Here is a 21,683-nt window from a genome sequence, read left to right on the forward strand (position 1 = left end):
ACTATAATATTTCTCAGTCTGTCCCCTCCCCCCAAATTATAATAGTAGTGTAACTTACCTTAATTTTATTGCCCTGTGGTGGTAGAGGCCTTCAATTGCAGCCCACGATAACAACCAGGTTGATTCGTCTTCTTTCTTCTGATTCCTCAAACACGATCGACCAGCGCTTTTATGAATCATCCGGATATCAAGGTACAAACTTGTAGGTATCCGCCGGTATAGACTTGGCACCGGTGGATACGAAGCTGAAGAACTGCAAAGAAGGCCACTGTACCGCCGAACTGGATAGTGATGCCTTCTTAAAACTAAAAGTTCAAATCAGGGTTTGCTGTTTTTTTACGATCATAGGCTATAATCCATTTTCATGAAACAACATGAAAATAATTAAAGGTATAAGAACATAAGAGATTTATTCCGAACATATTAGAATAATTCAAGTTGAAATTATTTCATACTCGTAATAATCATATTAAAAAAAAAATAAAAAATTATAAAAAAATTTATTATATGCTTTAAATAATTTTTAGTATCTGATTTACAGATTTAATTCACCGATTTTGAGCTTGCCCTGATTCAAACAAAACACATAATAAAAACAAAATAATATTGCAGAAGTATGTAGATGATGACTGAAGATCGCTGAGAGGATAAGGGCCAGGGTGGACTATACACCCCCCCTTAATGAAAAAGTATATAGTAAAAGTTAAAAAGAAATTAAATGATTTTCATTAATTACACTAATTCTAAAATTATTTTCTAGCTACCAATTAAATAAACTAATCTGAAAAATCTAAATTAAAAAAAAAGCTTTAAAAGAGCAAACTTTATAATTAATTTTACTGTTAAATTTTAATTCGCTTAATAAAATCAGAGTAATATAACTAAAAATGAGCTTTTATTAAAATTAAAATAAAAATGTTAAATGTAAATTAACTTCTAGTGAAAAGAAAAATTAAATGAACAGTCTAAATATTAAAAAAATTATAATTTTGAAAAAAAGAGTATTCCCCTCGGGTGGATAATCGGGAGGACTGATGCTGTTGATGCTGAAGCGATGAACTGAAGAAAATGTAGACTGTAGCTCGCTGGATGGGGTAAAGGGCCAAGGTGGAGTATCCCCCCTTTATTGAATAATAATAACAATAAGTTTAATTATTTTAAAAAATGTAATTGTTGTTAAATAGAAATTAATTATTAATCTATGTTCAAAAATCATTCTTAAAACAAATAAAAAATTGCATCCCCTTAATGGAAATAAATTCCTTACATAATAAAATTAGGTTATTTCTTTAAAAAAATATAAAATAAAAAAACAATTTAAAATTGTGCATTTAAAAGTATTTTTAACTTAAAACAAATATAAAAAAAAACTTTATTAAAGCAGTTATGTATTTTCATTAAAAATCTAAATTTATAAATCCTATTAAAACTAGAAAATAAATAAAATTTAAAGAAAAATTATTTTAATATAAAAAGTACAATTTTGAAAAAATGAGATGTTTCTTTTGGGTGGATAACAGGGTGGACTGCTGCTGATGGAACTGCTGTAGTCGGACCTGTAAAGAAACAGCACAAAAATATATATGGGTGTTAACATTAGTAACACCCATCTTATACCATTCGCGTATCCACATTTACGGTATATGCGTAACCCCGTATCGAAGAAAACGGCCGGTGTCCGACGCGGTTGAACGCGTACGCGTCGTGCACTCACTTATTGAAATATTACAACATATTTATGCTTCTTTCATATCAGCTGAAGAAATTAATTATATGCAGAACATGTATAGCAATATCTGTAAGACCATAATTGTGTAATATTTCCTACAGATATAAACATTTGTATTCTGTAATCAGAGCACACTTGTTTTTTGCTGATATGTACTATTTCCTGCAAAGGCAGGAAACATTCAGTTATGCATTGACTTTGTACGCTGTACACCGCAAAGCAGAGCACAGATAATGGTACCTGATATATGTTACATACTCAAGTACCAAACATTTATGCTGGTTACTGTTAATTCAACTTTGAATTGTAATCTTATTACTATTCACCCTAACTGGAACATAAGACCAGAACAATATTATCATTTAAGTGGCTTTTACACTGAAAAATGCCGAGTTATAATGAAGTTAATTAAATTTAATGCAGATGTATTTATAAAATTCATTACAATAAGGAGTAGTAGATATTATAATTGTCACAAGTTATATTCTTACGAGAGCCATATTTTCATAGTATATTACACAGAGAGTTCCTAATCAAAAACAAATTTATGATTTTATGTTTCAACATTTCCAGTCATTCTAGAAGCTTTCACATACTGCTTCATGCTTTGCCACTCAAACCGTTTCAACCTTGTCCGCAAGTAACAATCTCTACAATATGTTGTAAGAACAAATGAATTTTTATCGGAATATAATTTATCTATATAATCTAGAATAAGAACACAAATACTTTAAAAATGGAAGAATATTCTCTTCTGAAAATTACTAGGCAAGCAAAGATACAGGGCAATGTAATGTTTCACAAACGGTTAGTTTACCGGGTTAGAACGGTTGTAACTCGATGTTATTATTTAAATATCTAGAAAAAACATAAAACCCATACAATCTGTGATAAGAGGGAACAGTAAAATGATAATGTAGTAATAAAGTGACATGAAAAAAAGATTTAAAAAAATTATAAAATTTTACTGAATTTACACTCAGGGTAATAAACAAATCAACATGATGTAAACAGGATAAACATTTTTGAAAAATACGTTCCTAAAGATTTGGAATCGATTAATTCCAGAACATAAATACATTAAATTGACCGTTAAAAAAGAATAAAAGGTAAAAATTATGAGCTACAACAATAGGCTGAAGGTGATTCATAGTGAAAAGTAACATAAATTAAAGCACAATTTAATTATGAAGACGTAAAAACGGGTTGGAAGTTGAAAGTTATTTGAATTAATTGCCAAAACTTTCCTAATGACACTGCAATTTTCTCAAAAAATCTCACACAGTAGGAGAACAAGTAAACGGTATAAAAGAAATCGCAGATAAAGTAGGGTTCAAAATTTCCTTCAATAAAGCATTACTGATTACCAATAACAAAAATTCAATTCAAAATGTGGAAAAATAAACAAAGTTAATAAATTTAAATATCTCTGAGAAATAATCCAAGTTAACGGTTTATATAAAGATGTCAGTCTGTTAAGAACAAGATGATGTTCTTGCATTTTATCTTTATTAAAGGATTCTACTGTGAGCAACTTAAAAAAAGAAAAAATATGATCCAAATAAGGGAGAAAAGAAAACACCCCTCAAACTGTTTCTCATATAATTAATAACTAATTATCTTAACCTCAAACAATCAGATTTTAGTTAATTCTTTGAATACTTTGTCGATCGACAAATAAATTAACCAGCAGTTAAGCTTAAACTTAATGACCTAAATTTAAATATATTATGGCAACATAAGTTTATACTATATGTATAAGTATATATTATAGCAACATATATAATATACATAAAAATCCACCACCAGTTAGTTTGCTTATAAACTACCCAAATTAATTGTTAATGGTTAACAGTCAGTAAGTTAGTATATGATTACTAGTTAAGACAGGAGATAGTTAAGGCACAGATTTTTATAAACTACCCAAATTAATTGTTAATGGTTAATAGTTAGAAGTTAGTGTATATGATTACTAGTTAAGACAGGAGATAGTTAAGACACAGATTTTTTTATGTATATATTAATGTCACCATAATTAAACAAAGTAAAATTTTTTTAAACATCAAGAGAGAAAATATCAATCGGCAACTTTTCTCCAAAGAAATTAAAAATTTAATCTGATTGAGGGGTTAAAATTATAATTATTACTACTGTTATGTGTATATTTTTATATAAACTATAATTTTAACTTATCCCTTTGTTTATTATTATTATTATTATTGTATGGCCAAATAAAGTAAAAGTTCTTTTTGTTTTTCACGAATGTCCTGATTCTTTTAGTAATCGTTTAATGATTTATTGTACAATTTATATGTACTTATAAATCCTTCCTGCAAGTTAAAATTTTACAAATTTTAAGTAATTTTTACATATTGGTTAATATTTTTATTTTATTTTTCCACAATTAAATATTAATTGCCTTCTATTTGTAATTTTGGTTTGAATCAACATTCTCAGAGTATGTAATCGAATATATATATATATATATATATATATAAAGGAATATCATGTACATTAAGAACACACCAAAATTGTTGTGGACAAATTTCAAACAAATTAAAAATACGAAGAAATTTAGGTACTCGGGTGAAGTTAACAGACCAAAAGAAATGGACAAGGGAACAAACATTGTCAGTACCAGTAAATTCTAACATCCTATGGCCTACCGAAGAACATATACAATATGAAACATATCACAAGGACGGGCAAGATCAGTTACTATACAATGGTAATCCAAACAGGAATTTTATATGGAGCCAAACGCATAGCTCTGAACAAAGGGGAATAGGTAAATTGGAACCTGCTGAAAGAGTGATACGAGGAAAATCCTAGGGCCCACAAAAACTAACGACGGTTGGAAATTAAGGAAGAACGAGAAACTTTACTGGGAAATAAATGCGTAAGCACCACATTAAGTTAAGACTGGCATTTTACAGACATCTGTCAAGAATGAATTTAAACAGGCTTACGAAGAGAATTTTTGACAAGTGTAATGGTGAAAAAATGAGTATTAAGTGGTTCAATCAAATTAAAGGGGACCTAAGGATAGCAAACATAAATGTGACGGATTTAAAATACAGAAGGTTGCTTACAAAAAAAATCTTAGAATTGAAAGGGATCCAGAAGGAGAAGAAAGAATACGGTAATCGAAAGCGGTCAAAAGAAAGAAGGAAGTTGGACAGTGAAAGAATGAAGGAGTATTGGAGGGCTAAAAAAACTAGCCGGTTAACTAATTTTTGTGATTCTACAGTGACCGGTGTTGAAAAAAATTGTTTAAAGATTTTATAAGAGGTGATGGTTAAAGTTGATTTGTATCATGTGACTTGCAATCAGTTTCTGTTTCAACTTTCTAGAAATATGGAACTGGATGAAAATTAAACATAAATCATAAATTATCTTTCATTGTAAATAATTAATTAATTATTTAAAATGAGAAATAATTAATTTCATAATGATTAAGATCTCTTGTGATAAATGAATGAATATATCTGTTGATAATTAACATATGTAACAATAAAGCTGTGTAAAATTTTTTAACAGTTTTTTGAAAAAAAGTATATTATTTTCAGTCAAACGGTGGGTTTGAGGGGTTGAAATTGAATTTTCTTTACGTTTTGAGGTACGAGAAGTACAAAAATATCAGTCACTTAAAATTTAAGTTCCTTATATACATTAGCATACATCATTTTCATTGAAACTTAGATATGCTGTAGTAGTGTAACTGAAGTTGTGCGTGTGAAAATTTGATGAAGACCGGTTGAGTTATTGAACTTATGTAGTGCATTGTACTGTGAAAATCAGTGCATTTCAGACTGCGAAATAGCAAAGGTCTCATAAATGAAAAGTTTGTCAAAACTGTGCGAGAATTCATTCTAATTACAGAAGTTTATTGTTTGAAATGTTTGGAGATGTGTATGTGTAAGTATGATTTTTTTGTTAAGAATGCTAGATATCACAATCAGATTTTAATTAACTGAAAATTACTTTTAAAAATCATGAAAAAATTATAGAAGTATAGACTAAATAATCACTTTTGTGTATGTAAAAAGCCTAACAACTTATTTATATCCTACTTGAATTCCATATTACTAAAATAATATTAGATGAAAAATAATCTGTAAACATGTACAAAAGAATACGTGTAAAACACTACCGATGGTAAATAAATGTAATATTACTGCTAATAACAACTGAATTCATTTTGTTATCTAGGATCTACAAGTGATCTCAGAACTAATGAAAGCATAATATTACTGCCAACTTATAGCATAATATTCTACTGGTCTCGTTTCATCATTCTAATAAACATTATCTAATTTAAAAATTTTAATTAAACAGTTACTTAAAAAATTCCAGTAATAACTGGTTTTAATTTTAAACCGATGCATTTTTGATTAAATTCATTGAATAATTACATTTTTTCTTTTTTTTTTCTTGAGGAAATGAACTAGCCATTATCCAAAAATTTCTTAAGCTATAGATGCAAATTAAAATTTAAAGCAGCAGTTTATTCACAACAGCCTTTATATGAAAGCTGTCTATGTAAACTGGTGCGTTACCTCAACTGAAATAGTCAGTATATGCAATAATCCTTGGTGCATTTTTTTTATTAATTATTTCAACAATAATTAATTTTTTTGCATACACCTTTTTTTCAGTATATGTCATAATGCCTAATCCATGCACTTTTCTATTAATTATTTAAACAATAATTAATCTTTCTGCATATACCTTTGTTTTCAGTATATGTCATAATCCTAATATGCACTTTTCTATTAATTATTTAAACAATAATTAATCTTTCTGCATATACCTTTGTTTTCAGTATATGTCATAATACCTAATATGCACTTTTCTATTAATTATTTAAACAATAATTAATCTTTCTGCATATACCTTTGTTTTCAGTATATGTCATAATCCTAATATGCACTTTTCTATTAATTATTTAAACAATAATTAATCTTTCTGCATATACCTTTGTTTTCAGTATATGTCATAATACCTAATATGCACTTTTCTATTAATTATTTAAACAATAATTAATCTTTCTGCATATACCTTTGTTTTCAGTATATGTCATAATCCCTAATATGCACTTTTCTATTAATTATTTAAACAATAATTAATCTTTCTGCATATACCTTTGTTTTCAGTATATGTCATAATCCCTAATATGCACTTTTCTATTAATTATTTAAACAATAATTAATCTTTCTGCATATACCTTTGTTTTCAGTATATGTCATAATCCTAATATGCACTTTTCTATTAATTATTTAAACAATAATTAATCTTTCTGCATACACCTTTTTTTCAGTATATGTCATAATCCCTAATATGTACTTTTCTATTAATTATTCAAACAATAATTAATCTTTCTGCATACACCTTTTTTCAGTATATGCCATAATCCCTAATGCATGTACTTTTCTATTAATTATTTGAACACTAATTAATCTTTCTGCATACACCTTTTTTGTAGTATATGCAACAATCTTTGGCGTACACATTTTATATTATAAATAATTTAATTAATAAATTGATAAACATTTTACCAATAAAAGTAATAGATTGTAGAACTATTTTTCAATAAACTGCATTGCATAATCTTCACCTAATTTAGGCTGTAGCAAATTGCAACTAATTGCATCATCTTTTTTTTTAAATTGTAGGAATTCATTATATTTTTAAAAATATCAATCATGGTATGTAGAGCAAACAGCCGTATATTGAACAAATTAAAAATTATTAGAATTTGCAATTTATAAAAACCAAAATGTTGTCATGAAAGCATGGACAAAAGACTACAGCCTTGAAACAATTTTTTATTAAAAAAAATATATCAAATTTAAAAAATGAGAAAATCATATTAACATATAAATGTCATAGCAATAAATATTATATTAAATACAATTTAAATGATTTATCTATTTTATAAAAATCAATTTTCTAATTTTTCAACATTACAAAGTCTAAAGCACGTGGCTTTATAATAAATCAGTAACCAGTCAAAATTGAATATTAGTTTGTATAATGAATTTAAATACTTAACAACCATTATTCCTCACATAAATATGCTGCTTTTCAATAAGTTTACCCTAATTTTACCTTAAATCCAGGAAATAACTTTTTAAGCTAATACGAAACGATGAACGATGTTTTCGGTTCGGAATCTGAACAACTTTTGACAGGTTTGTGGGTTCTACAAAAGATTTGAGTCTGATAATAATCATCCGCGGTCATCTATTTTTGTTTACTAGAATATTTAAAAAAAAAAAATACATTTATAACTTTTAAATAAATAATATTTGTAAATAAAACTAAATAATATATATTAATTAATGTATTAATTACAATCGGTTAATAGTTTTACTTATTTACTTATTTATACAATTAGGTACTATTTTAAATACAGATCTCTTTATTTAAATTTAAGTTGGCAAAATGAGAGACCGTTGTTTTTTTTATCGGTTTTACTTAACGTGTATAATTATTTGTAACATGATTTTTTTTTACAATAGAAAATTTAATAAATAAAGTTACAAATATAAATAACAAACAACATTAAATAAAAATATTTTCAAAATATACATCTTTAGAAGAAATCCTGTAATCGGTTTAGTCTGATAACCTCATATGTTTCGTGATAACCAAATCATATGTTTCGCGATTTCTAATTTACTTAAATCGTTTTGTCTACCTAACCTACACAAGATAGGTAAACTTACTTATATGAAAAACTATGTTCGTAAAGGTATTAAATTCTTATTGTGTTATTTTAAATTGATTAGTTATAGTTAAGCTTATATCAAAAATTAATTAGATTACAAATAATCTTTTTAGTTTTAATGTAGTGAGGTTATATTACTATTTTCTTCACTTGTGTGTAACTACTCGTGACAATGTTAAAAAAGGGGCTGAAAAATTAATTTTATCGTGCAGTTGATACACACAACCAAAAAATTACTGAATCAGAGATTTATAGGGGGGTAAAAATTAATCCACTTTCATGGAATGAATACAGTATGTGGTTTCCAATATGACAGAATTTTATAAACGTCTTTCATTGAAACTGTTCGGAAATCGACGATTTTTTTAAATCTATTATCGTAGATTTTTATATTAAAAAAATATCGTTACATCGTGTCCTCTTAACCTTCATTATATATGTTACCGCCCTCAGTAAAAATTTAAATTACTATTTTTTGAATTTATTCGTAAAGTTATTTTGTAATTTTGATCTGCAATACAAGATGTTTCTGTATTTTAGGTTAATATTATGCAACCTAATCTATTTGTCGGCCTCCGTGGCGCGAGTGGTAGCTTCTCGGCCTTTCATCCGGAGGTCCCAGGTTCGAACCCGGTCAGGCATGGCATTTTCACACGCGCTACAAATTGTTCATCTCATCCTTTGAAGCTATAACTTAACTGTGGACCCGGAGGTAAAAAAAAGTTAATCTATTATTTACACGTTTCATTAGTATGTAACCTCTGATGTCATTTTTATAATACATTTAGCTTCAATTATTGTAATATACGTATAAAATAAAACAGATCGTCAAATTACGTGTTAATATTAATTTTATTATAGTAAACAGTATGAAAGTAATAATTGCGAGAAGATATACTTGTCGGATAAAACGTCGGGTTCGATTTCGGGTTACGATTGACATTATTATCAGAATTCATGAAAAAAAGCAATTTAAAAAAAAAATGCGCGTGATAGTGAGCGTTTAACTCGCGTGGTGCGAGTGATAGCGTCTCGGCCTTTCATCCAGAGGTCGCGAGTTCGAATCCCGGTCAGGCATGATATTTTCACACGCTATAAAATTGCTATTTCATCTCATTCTGTGAAGCGATACATAACGGTTGGTCCGGAGGAAAAGAAAAAAAAATATGCGGTTACTCTGGAAGTTGTCATTGCGAGTAAAATAAATTAACTTTAAAAAAAAACCGATTATAAATGTTCGTTTAATTCATGTCGGATAACGTTATAAATTATCCTGCAATCATATTAGCGATACTCGGATATACATTACGAATTTAAGTACTTATGATCCAAGCCGGGAATCGAACCCGAGACCATTTACTTACATAAACTTAAAAGAATTGTAATAGAAAGTACATGCGATAGAAGATAAAAATTCTGAAATTTTATAGGATGTGATTTTTAGTGACGATCTAACAAAATAATTAATTTAATAATATTAAAAATAATATGTACTTTTAAGTTTGCTTTCACCGGCTTATTTTATTTATTTAATTATTTTTTTTTTTGTTGTTTTTCTCCTAAACGTTATATGTAAATATAATTATTGAGAAAAATACTAATTCTAAACCGAGAACTGAATCTGAGATCTTCAGTTTACTCTTATTTTCAATATGTGAAACCAACCATGTATTCATAGTATAATATTTAACGTTGACTTCGTTATTTTAATTTAAATTAAGGTTACAGGTATTTCTTACACTACCCAGCAGGCTGTTAAAGAACTTGGCTGTAGAAAAGAAATGCTTTTGAAGCAATGTACAATAAGGCCTTGGAACAGTACCATTTTCTTTAAGAGTCTGCTTAATTATTTAATAGCTGTCCCCCCCCCCCAAGACATTACCACTTCATTTGTAAAAGGTTAGAAGATCTTATAAACAAAGAGATATAATGCAAAATACAGATATTTACTGAAAAAAGGGAAAGGTTTTCCCTACTTGCACACCACACATTACATTACAATAGCATTTCTAAATGCATTTACAATACAATTTTCAGTACAATAGCATTTTGCAAAATTATCTGATGAAGATAGCCAATAAGTTGATAGCCAACAATATAATCCATAGTCTAATTTTGAATGAACTAGACCAAAATAGATCTGACAAACATCTACTGAAAACGCTCATAAAATTTTTTTATACATGTAAACAAATCTCTTTAAAACTGTACACATGTATATGTAAATTCCTTGATAATTACCCATCTACCTTCAGCCTTAAGTATTTAATAGAATTCACCCAAGAAATGTTTGAAAATTGGCATTATATTTGAGTATGAGCATGATCAACACTATGGCATATTAATAGAGCTAATAACCTGGAGGCAGATGATAAAGAAAAAATTAGATATTTGATTTTTAAAGCAGTACAGATCAGTCTGCAACTTACCAATATTCTTAGACAAATGTACTAGAGCCATATTTGCAAAAGATATATAGCTTCCTCTTACCGTTAAATTATTTGAAATACGTCATTAATAAAAATTATTAACAGAATAGATCTTTAATAACCAGGCCCTGGGGATTCACATAATCAACAATTCACCTAAAGGTTATTGCTCACACAGCTGTGTACAATTATGCACCTTTTTTCTGCCTTCCAGTCAATACGCAAACCATTTTAAATCTAGACCTCTAATTTCAGTACTGTACGTTTTAAATAAAAATGAATTTGATGATTAACTATATCAAGTGCTTTATAAGTATTAATAAATAATACAGAAACATACATTGCAAATTCAGTACTTACCCTCCTGAAACCCAAATTGACACGAGCAAAAAATTTATTTTTGGATAAAAACTAACCTATTTTCTTATTGCTTTTTCTAGCAATTTAAAACAATTCAAAATAGTAAAATGGACTAATAGATGCCAACCGTATTTTAAAAGCCTAATTTATGAACTGGAACAATTTCTGCTGATTTCATGGTGGAAGGAAATTTACCGATAGGAAGACTATTATTGTATATAGCAGATAAGATAGGGATTACTTGAACAGAAATTTCCTTAACAAGCAGAGGAGATCTTATCAGTACCTGGACATTTACCTGGTTTCAGAAACTATATATATATATAGCTTGAAATATATATATATATATATATATATATAACAAGTCATAACTGATCATGATAATTCTACATCTTTCTATCGTTTACAGTACCAGTGCTACTGATAACTTCATTAAATATTCTAACAAAGTATTCGTTAAAAAAATATTAATAATTTCACCTTCATCAGAAACATTACCATTTGCTCATATTTTTGATAGTTTATTTGTAATCCTAGATACTAGTATACTGGTTTATAAAGTTTATTTGTAATCCTAGATACTAGTATACTGGTTTATAATTCTCCAATATCTTTTAGCAGGTAATTTCCTCATTTTTAAAATATTGTTTTTTAGTTGCCATAATCTACACACCTATTCTTTCTTAGGTTGATCCTCAACAATGCAATCTATAATTGAATTTTAAATGAACTAAAAACAAATTAGATCTGGCAAATAACATCTAGTGGAAAAAATTTTCATATATGATAAACAATTTTTTTTTTTCAAACTATGTGCAAATCCCATGAATTTAATAAACAATCAACCCAAGTAGTTAATAAAATTCACCCGAGATATCACTTGACAGTTGCATTGTATACAAGTGTGGTCATTACTATTATGGTATATTATGAAACTAATAAGCTAATAATGTACCATTCATTTCACTCTATTTTGCAATAATGTATTCTAATTTTTTTCATTTGCTTCATTTCGAAAAAGAAACTGTATAATCACTGTAAACATTTTACAGTTTGTTTTCCATTCTCCTCGGGATATTAATTGCATAGGAATAATCCCCATTACTTTTTAATCTTTACATGGAACTGATATATAGTAATTCTAGCCGAGAGTAAAAGGATTTAGAAGGAACAATGAACGGCATGGATGAAGTCCTACGCAAGAACGACCGCATGAAAATAAACAAGAACAAAACGAAAGTAATGAAATGTAGTAGAAATAATGAATGAAGATGGACCACTGAATGTGAAAATAGGAAGAGAAAAGATTATGGAGGTAGAAGAATTTTGTTATTTGGGAAGTAGAATTACTAAAGATGGACGAAGCAGGAGCGATGTAAAATGCTGAATAGCATAGGCAAAATGAGCCTTCAGTCAGAAATAAAATTTGTTTACATCAAAAATTAACTTAAAATTCAGGAAAGGATTGTTGAAAGTATATGTTTGGAGCGTCGATTTATATGGAAGTGAAACTTTTACAATTGAAGTATCTGAGAAGAAAAGATTAGAAGCTTTTGAAATGCGGTGCTATAGAAGAATGTTAAAAATCAGATGGGTGAATAAATTGACAAATGAAGAGGTATTGCGGCAAATAGATGAAGAAAGAAGCGTTTGGAAAAGTATAGCTAAAAGAAGAGACAGATATATAGGCCACATATTATGGTCTTCTGGAATAGTCGCCTTAATGTTGGAGGGACAGGTAGAAGGAAAAAATTATGTAGGCAAACAAATTGTTAGGGATGTAGGATGGAGGGGGTATACTGAAATGAAATGACTAGCACTAGATAGGGAATCTTGGAGAACTGCATCAAACCAGTTAAATGACTGAAGACAAAAAAAAAAAAAATACCTTGACAAATACATTTTGTATATATAGGTAACTCATTTTGATGGGGTTAATAGTACTGAATATATTGCATTTAGAAAAATTTAACTTATTACATTAAAATTTTTAATTTTTTTTGTCATTATTGGATTACGGGAAGGTTCAAGTCAGACACTTGCCATAGGCACTTCATACCCTCGTTACGGAACTGGCTCTAAGAAATCATAAAACATAAGATAACATCAATTCATTAAACTTTAGCATAGTTCATATGTTAGCCCTTAGTTTAAACTTGTAACGCAATGCAGCATAACAGATAAGTAAAACTTAAACCATGCTGTTCAGGTCTTTTAATCTTACTTTTATTTTCCACTTTACTTAATTTTCAAACTTTGAAAATATTATTTGACAACCAGGCATTAATTCATTAGGTTTTTATTTAAAACAATAAGATTGCTTATGTTAGATTTTACAATTCTCATCCTGCACTCCATAACAGGTGTCTTTACAGAAAAATACCCAAGGATAAAAATGCCTTAAAATAATATTTTCAGCCTCAAAATCCAATAAAAACATAAGTTTCCATTTGAAATAATGAAGTTGGCTGCCAGATTGGTAAAGAGCCAAGATTCGAAAAATTATAATATTGTAGGGAAAAATGAAGGAAGGTTAAAGCCTCTCATAAAATATTTTGTTTTTGAAATCACAATTGTGGCTGTTTTGTGTTCAGCACTGTATATATACACCTTTTTCAACTTCTTTGCAGTCAGTTTCTATCTATAAAAAGTTAATCAAGAGATAAATGATTGGTCATTCATCTTCTGTACTAGTAAATGTGCAGTCCATCAATCCTATTACTGATTGAGAAAAAACCTATTTTTTTAAATCATACGATTAAAATATTACCTTATATTATTTTCTATTAGTTTAGCATATATCAAATCTAACAAACTATAATCCTAGAAGATATCCAACGTTATTTTCAAGAACAGAAAATAAACAACAGTTTCACACAAATCAATTATTAACCTACTGTATAATTTTATCAGTGTAAGGAATTGGGACTCTTCTATACCTTTACCTTAGCCAAGAAAGTCTAGTTTAGAGGAATTGGACTCTCTTTCACCCATTCTTGAATGAAGGTAGGATTTCCTAATTGTGTAAACAATTAAACCTACTGATTAGATAATTAAATAATTTTTAGATTTACTGAATGCTACCCACCCAACCAGGTTGGTCTAGTAGTGAACGCATGTTCCCAAATCAGCTGATTTGGAAGTCGAGAGTTCCAGCATTCAAGACCTAGTAAAGGCAGTTACTTTTATACAGATTTTGAATACTAGATTGTGGATACTGGTGTTCTTTGGTGGTTGGGTTTCAGTTCATCACACATCTCAGGAATGGTCGAACTGAGACTGAAAACAAGACTAAACATCATTTAAAATCATTACATATCATCCTCATTTATCCTCTGAAGTAATACCTTAATGGTAATTCCTGGAGGCTAAATAGGAAAAAGAAAAAAAGGTTTACTGATTGCATTTAGTCGATATCAACAAAACAATCAAGAACTCATTCATCCTTTTTTTCAATTCTGGTTTGGGTCCAGTATTGGCAGAGTTTGTTGATAAAAAAGAAATAATAATAGTAATAAACACAATGCGAAACTATTTTAGATAATCAACATCTTCAACAAATTAATTTAAAAAAAAATATATATTAAACATTTTATTTTTTATCCACAAAGTGTAAATTTTTTTTAATATATGACAATATTTTATTTTCAGAATAAATTTGAAATAAGATATTGCACCTTAAGGTAAAATAAACTGAAATGAGTGGTACAAAATATAAAAAACAAAATAACAAGGGAAAGAAATTAAACAGAAAAAATTGCATATTTAATTATTTCACATTCTGCTGACCTCTACTGTAACACAACTTGTGGTTGTTAACCACTGCTCACTAGAGCAATATGTATGTTAACAGTGAGACAGAAAGTAGTACTGTCTCAGCCTTTCATCTAGAAGGTCTCAGGTTTGAATACCAATCAGCAGTCAAACATGGCATTTTTTACATGCTACAAAATTCCTGTTCCATGTTTCCATGCTCAAGGTTTAAGTTTTATGGTGAATTAATAATAAAAATATGTATATCTACATAAAAAAATATACGTGCGTGTTTGTTTATTTATGATAATGGAACATTCATTTCAAACTTCATGCTTTAAAGGATATTGGAAAATTTTTATAATCATCTGTGATTTAATTTTTATTTCATGAACATAACTATAAAAATCTTTTTATAATATTTTATAATAAATTATTGGTTATTTCGTATTAATAATTAGCCGGTCAGGACACACTTCATTTGTCTGACCTCTGGACCCCCGATGCATTCATTATCTGAATATAAATTAACTCCTTCCTAAACTAATTAACATTAGTTTAGATATTGAAATATGATATATTACTTTGCATGCCTTGGTTGAAATTTCTTTCTTTTTCTTATGTAGATATAAATGATTGGGTGGGCCTATTAGTTATTAGATAAAACAGGAGTTTTATTTAGAGATGGCTATGGATATCTTGTTAATTACTTTTATTTCTGTTATTATTTATTTTTGCATAATTTCTATAATGTATTTCACATAGAGAAAAATCAGTTCCTAATCTGAGTTAGTGGTATGACTTGTGTATGTTTTTTCTATTATAAATGCTTTTTTTGCAAGCCATTGATAATAGCAGAGTAGATAGCCACCTAGAACTTACTTCATACCTGTTTTTCTATTGATTCGAATCATGTCGTATCATTTCTGTAATTCCTTATATTTTTTGCATTATCACTGTGCTCAGCAGCCAGTTTTGAATAATTTTCAGATGTATCTTAATTTAAAAATTCAAAATTATATCGATAATTAAATTTCAAAATTCTTTTCAATGTAAATGCACTTTTAAACTTTAAAATTTGAATGTAAATGATTACAAGAAGGAACAGCCAGTTGTAGACTGCAGAGAAAATAAGAACACTTTGACTGATTTTTAAAGGTACATTATTCTGTTAAGGAAGTTATTTACTTTTTAAGAGCTTTCCTTTTTCAGGAGGTTTCAGTCCAATATGATATTTTTTAATACATTTTCAAAAAACAAATTATTAAAGTTGTGGAGAGCCCTTTTACTTTTAAATACTGTGTTAATTATCAACTTTGCCTTGCTCAATATGCTTGTGTCTTCTTTGAGGATAAGCAATTTTATTGCGCGGGTGATTGTTGTTTTACATTAGGAAAGCCAAGTTCAGTATCGGTTATTATAAAATAAAATTAGATTATATATCATCTAATGCATGACTCCATATTTTCCCTTTTTGCTTGCTTCTTAGAAACAGTATGGCTGAAAATTGCCCTATGAAAAGATGTATTTGAATAATGAGAAGGTTAATTATGTAGAGGGTATTTTTAATTTATCATTGTAAATTTTCCATTCATGACTATTTGATTCTGGTCATTGTTTAGCTCTTCTGTTTGTTTTTTATAAAAAAGTAAATACCCCGATCTTTCAAAGACTTATGTTTGTTTCTTTGTATATCATCTGCTCCATCTGTTCCCTTTTACTTTCCTGGCATCATAGCTTTACACCTATGTTTCATGAAGGAAAGTATGGTAATCGGTAAAAAATTGGGGTATGGGTTTTGCATTTCTCAACGTTTCATGACCCAGGGACCCCAAAAAACAAAAAAGAAAGTGGACGGGAGATAATGTTCATTCGTATGTGTGTGCATGTGTTGGCGTGTTTGAAGCTTAACTTTTGAATAGATAAACCAATTTTGATTAAGTTCTGTACAGAGATTTGTAAATACGGGATGATTTGTTGGTAAAATTTTGGGGTCAGTATTCCCAAGGGTAGAGGGATGTTTTTAGGGTCAATTTTCTCAAAATTTTGCTAATATAATTCACTTTATTATTAAACTCAGTAAATGCGCACATGCTTATCTTACCATTTAAAAAGAAAAATTTTTCCCAAATTTATAAAAACCAAAAAGCTAACTTTTTATTTATTGTACATTTTTTAACCAAATGGTTTTTTATGTTTTCCTAGCCATAGTAGCAGTGCAACCGATTCAAAAAAACCTTTTTCAGTTTATTTTCTTGTATTATTATCTTTCCATTATACAAGAATAATAACCGATGACAAGAAAGTATTAAATCTTTGTTAATCAACTTTTTTTTAAATTAGTACTATGGGAATTGTGCCAGTCTGCTATTCAGGTTCTGTCTGTAAGGTTAGGGAGGGAGGCAGTGCCTAGAGTGGAGGAAAAATTACTTAGTGGAATTTAATGACCGTTTTATATAGAAATCAGCTTTTTTTAACCAAATGGCCATGTGGATTAAATGCAAATATTTCCGTAATTTTTTGTGTCCAATTTTTAGAAAAATGAGTAGAAATAACGACTGTTTATTAGTGATTGCTTTTTTTGTAATTATTGTACAGTTTGCAAAGTGAATGTAGGAACAGATTTTTTAACGCTTGTTTAAAGTTTTTGATTCTTGTTTCTTGTTTAAGTATTATAACTAAGTGACCTGTTGTGAGTTACAAGTATTCTTGAAATTGGCTTTGCTATTTTCAAGATCATAAGGCAGGTTTTTAAGAAAAGTGAGGAATAAGTGGTTTCCTTTTACTTTCTTTACCGAGCTGAATACATTATTATACATAACATGTGAAGCTCACCAAAAGCAGAATATGTACAGATCTACTAGCAGTACCTTTATTCTCTTCATTGTAATTATATAGTAAATCTTATTACTGTCGAAGAAAGCAACAATGATTAGAGTTCTTTGTATCTCATCCGTGTGTTTGTATATATCACAACCAAGATGAGGAGATATAAAGCCAAGATGAGGGTAACGCAAAAAATTAATTTGCTCTTTGTGTTGAGAAACAATGCATAATTACATTATCTCTAGGCTAAAAGAGAGGAAAATTTGTACTTCATTTAATTTTAAAATAAAATTAAAATTTTTTGTTTTCTTTAAAAGAATTAAACAAACTTCGATCTAGAGAATCGGGCATTTAATCAGAGGGTTTCCTAGTTAAAATGTAGCTCAGGCCAGCTAAATTTCCATTTTAATGAATGGTTTTCATCCATATCTGTCTGTTACAGGTCACTTTCAGACTGTCATAGTAGTTAAGAGTATTAATAGCTACATCATTTCCTCATGTATGTCAGCATTAAAATTAAAAATTATTTCCGCTTCAGATCCCTGTGGATGTATATAGATAGGGTTGACGGTTTTGTAAATGATAATTAATAATTCATTATTTTTGCTTTTGGAGAATGATTGATTGAATTGTAGATAGCTTACTTTTTCTAATTTTTTTTTGTCCGTGTTTTATTAGTTTCTCTGAAGTGATTATTTCAGTATTTTTTTTTAAATGCATATTTTTGTAACAAGATACTAAAAACAAAAGAAGAGGAGGATTTTTCAGTGTTACGGTAAAATGCTGATTTTCAATTTTTCTGTTTTATGTATAGGTGTCATAAATTCATTTATAGGTTAGATTACACTGCTTGTTGTTTTTGGTGTATGGCTGTATGCTGTATATGTGCTTTCTTAAATTTAATTTAAAAAGTAATTTTAATGATAGGAAATTTTCCTGATTTTTAATTGTTAGTAGTCATTAACTACTAACGTTTTTACTTAAGTTTTTGCACAAGTAAAATGAACAAGTATTATTAGATATGAGAATTGTAAACAATATAATAGGTTACTGCATTCATTAATATATTATACCGTTATTATTAACCGTTTGTCCAAACTAGAAAGTGCTGGCTTTTGGAGTTCTCTACGTGTTGAAGAAAGATAGTTTCATAAAACTATTGTAATTATTGCTTTTTCTTAATGTATATGATTGTTTTGACTACTGATGGTATTAAATTGCATAACTAAAATTATTTAAATTCAAGAAATTTTTGTTGTAAAATATGGTAATTCTGAGCGATTGATCAACTTCAGTTTTTTTCATATTACCGTAGAAGATGTTTAGGATCTAAATGTCTGAAAGCATGTTTGGATAGCGGGTGACCCGTAAGTCCACACCATGCTAGTAATAGTCGATTAGTAATCAGTTTTTGGAGTTATTGAGATTTGTTCAGTTTACTGATCTGTTCTGTGTTGGGAGATTAGGGTTAAGGTTAGGAATGAACCCTAAACTAATCTTAATGGTCATTAGAGTCGAATCGAACTGTGATTCTGGTGTTGAAGATGACTGATAGTGTTTTTTGTAAGGTGACATCCATCATTCAAATGACTTAGAGCATAGAAAATGTAGTATAGTCTCTTTATAGTGACCATATTTCCATTTAAAAATAAATTCAGCCGAGCGTTATATGAATGCATTTAAGTATTGTCATACCTTGGTAATTTATCTCCAAACTCTCTTCAAAAAAGTGTAACCTTAACAAAACCTCTTGACAGAATGGATTAGCATCTGAGCATGTATCGATGATTCACAGAACCGGTTGCTGATCGGTTAGACTACTGTGATAAAACGCTGCTGACCTTAAAATTGCACAAGTCACCTGCTTTCCAACATTTAGATTTTTTCTCCTGATACTAAGCATATTTCCTATGATATATTATAGTATAAAAAGAATTAAATTGATCTAGTTATTGCGCAAAATTACTTAAAATAAACTTTCCATTCTAAATGCTAATGCATGTTGAATCATTAAAAATATAAATTTTCATTTAATAATAGTAGATGATTTTTAAAACAAAAGTATGTTTATAAAGTTTCTGCATTCAAAATAGAATAAATCAAAATATGTGTGTGTTTCTTGAAAATAAAAATAAATATCGCGTTATAACATAGATTAAAAATTTGTAAATAATAAATTACAGACTTTGAGTATAAAAATTCATAATTTCTCACTAGACAATTTCTCTTTATCGAATCGGCATTTCATGATTATTTTATCTGCATTTAAAATAAAACAGATCTTCTGATTGTAAATGCTTTAGGATCTGTTTAGTGTGAGCAAAAAAGCCCGTGTTATATCTTGGGAAAAATTTCTATTCCATTGAATATACTACTGTAATTTTACTAATATTATAACAAAGTATTATAATAAATAGGAGGATTCCTGACCCTGTTGTCATTCATTATTGACCTCAAAAACTTTATTTTTAATTTTTTATCAACATGTAAAATAATTACTGCTTCCTACATGTGTCAATTTCTTAAAAATGTTTTCTTATCTTAACTCCTGGTTGTGAGTTATTTTCCTCTTTTTTTACACACTAACATAGTTAAAAGTGCTCATAAACTTGAATATGAACAGAAACTAACATTTTGAAATATATGTCTCAAATCGTTGTTAATATTTCTATTCACAACAGAAAAACGTTTTGGAAAGTATAGGAGCTGCAAAGTTAAACAATAGAGGGCAGAGACTTGAGATGCCAGGTCTCTTACCACACTTTGAAATTTGATCTACTTCTGTACCACTTAACTCTTTACTGCTATTATTATATTAATGCTATCGTCTGTTCACATCAGACCCAAAAATTGAAATTCTCACAATATTAAATTATTTTTTTGGTTGACAAAATTATTGACCGTATTTGCAATGCAAAAACATACAAAGGTGGCTTTTTAGTGGTTTTATATAAAATTTAATGAGATTACCTGATTGTAGCATTTAAAACATCATATTACTTAATATACATTATTTCAAATATCTATCATTGCATTTAAGAAATAAAATATTCAACATAATGTTTAGAATATATATAAATTAATAAAACTAATTTGATCTAATATGTGATATATGTATGAAAATTGCAAATGTGTTTTTTGATAAAAAGATTAACATTTTTAATGATTTTTTTTTTCTAATTACCGACTACTAATGAAAGTTTTTTACCCGTATTATAAAATAAACAAAGTAATTAAAAAATTAAATAATCGAAAAATCTTCTATGTATCATGAAATTTGAAAATGTCTGATTCTTTTAAATGAAGAAAAAAATTGCAAGATTATATTCAAGATCTCCATTTTTGCAACCATTTCTTATGATGTTATTTGTACTTGCATACGTGGTCTCACACTCACTCCAGACGTTGAGATGTTTGTTGTCATTGATTGATGGGCACATATGACATCGCCTGTGTTTTTTCTGTTGCAATTCAGGTTCGATTTTTCCTTTTTTAATTTTTAATACATTTCTAATAATAAAGTCAGCGATGTTGGAAGTCTGGATTCTTCAAGTCGTCGTCTCATATGAGTTAAGGCAAATGATTTTCTTAAATATGTGTCCATATTTTCAGGGCTTATTTTTCATGAACATTTAAAAGGTGCATAGATCCTGAAAACTGATAAGCATCTTCTCTACAATTAGATACTTGGAGGGAGAATAATTGAACTGGCAATTGAGAGGAACATTTTAAATAATTTGAAAATATGAGCAATTTTGTCACCATCTCGTGTACTGGAGTGTACTTTAGTGCCGTTAAAACTAACAGAAATACAAACCGCTGAAGGGATATGGTTTCTCTGAATATAACACTT

General features: G+C 28.5%; 1 protein-coding gene across 10 annotated transcripts in view; it reads left to right on the forward strand.

The window, feature by feature from the left end:
• The window catches only part of LOC142325382 (uncharacterized), a 157,207-nt gene that overhangs the window by 75,784 nt on the left and 59,740 nt on the right, over positions 1-21,683 (forward strand). For 2 of the 10 annotated variants that reach the window (XM_075367085.1, XM_075367091.1), the window contains exon 4: positions 9,003-9,174. The exons of 6 other annotated variants lie outside the window; for them this stretch is intronic. Coding sequence is in view for 1 of the 4 variants with exons in the window: in XM_075367082.1 (XP_075223197.1) it covers positions 8,475-8,486 (12 nt within the window). In the remaining 3 variants the exon portion in view is untranslated. Of the gene's footprint in view, positions 1-8,377; positions 8,487-9,002; positions 9,175-21,683 lie in introns of those variants that run through there. 2 more of the 10 variants (XM_075367082.1, XM_075367092.1) reach the window with 1 other exon arrangement.

The sequence above is a fragment of the Lycorma delicatula genome, chromosome 5, assembly GCF_047948215.1.
Source record: "Lycorma delicatula isolate Av1 chromosome 5, ASM4794821v1, whole genome shotgun sequence".
Lineage (NCBI taxonomy): Eukaryota > Metazoa > Arthropoda > Insecta > Hemiptera > Fulgoridae > Lycorma > Lycorma delicatula.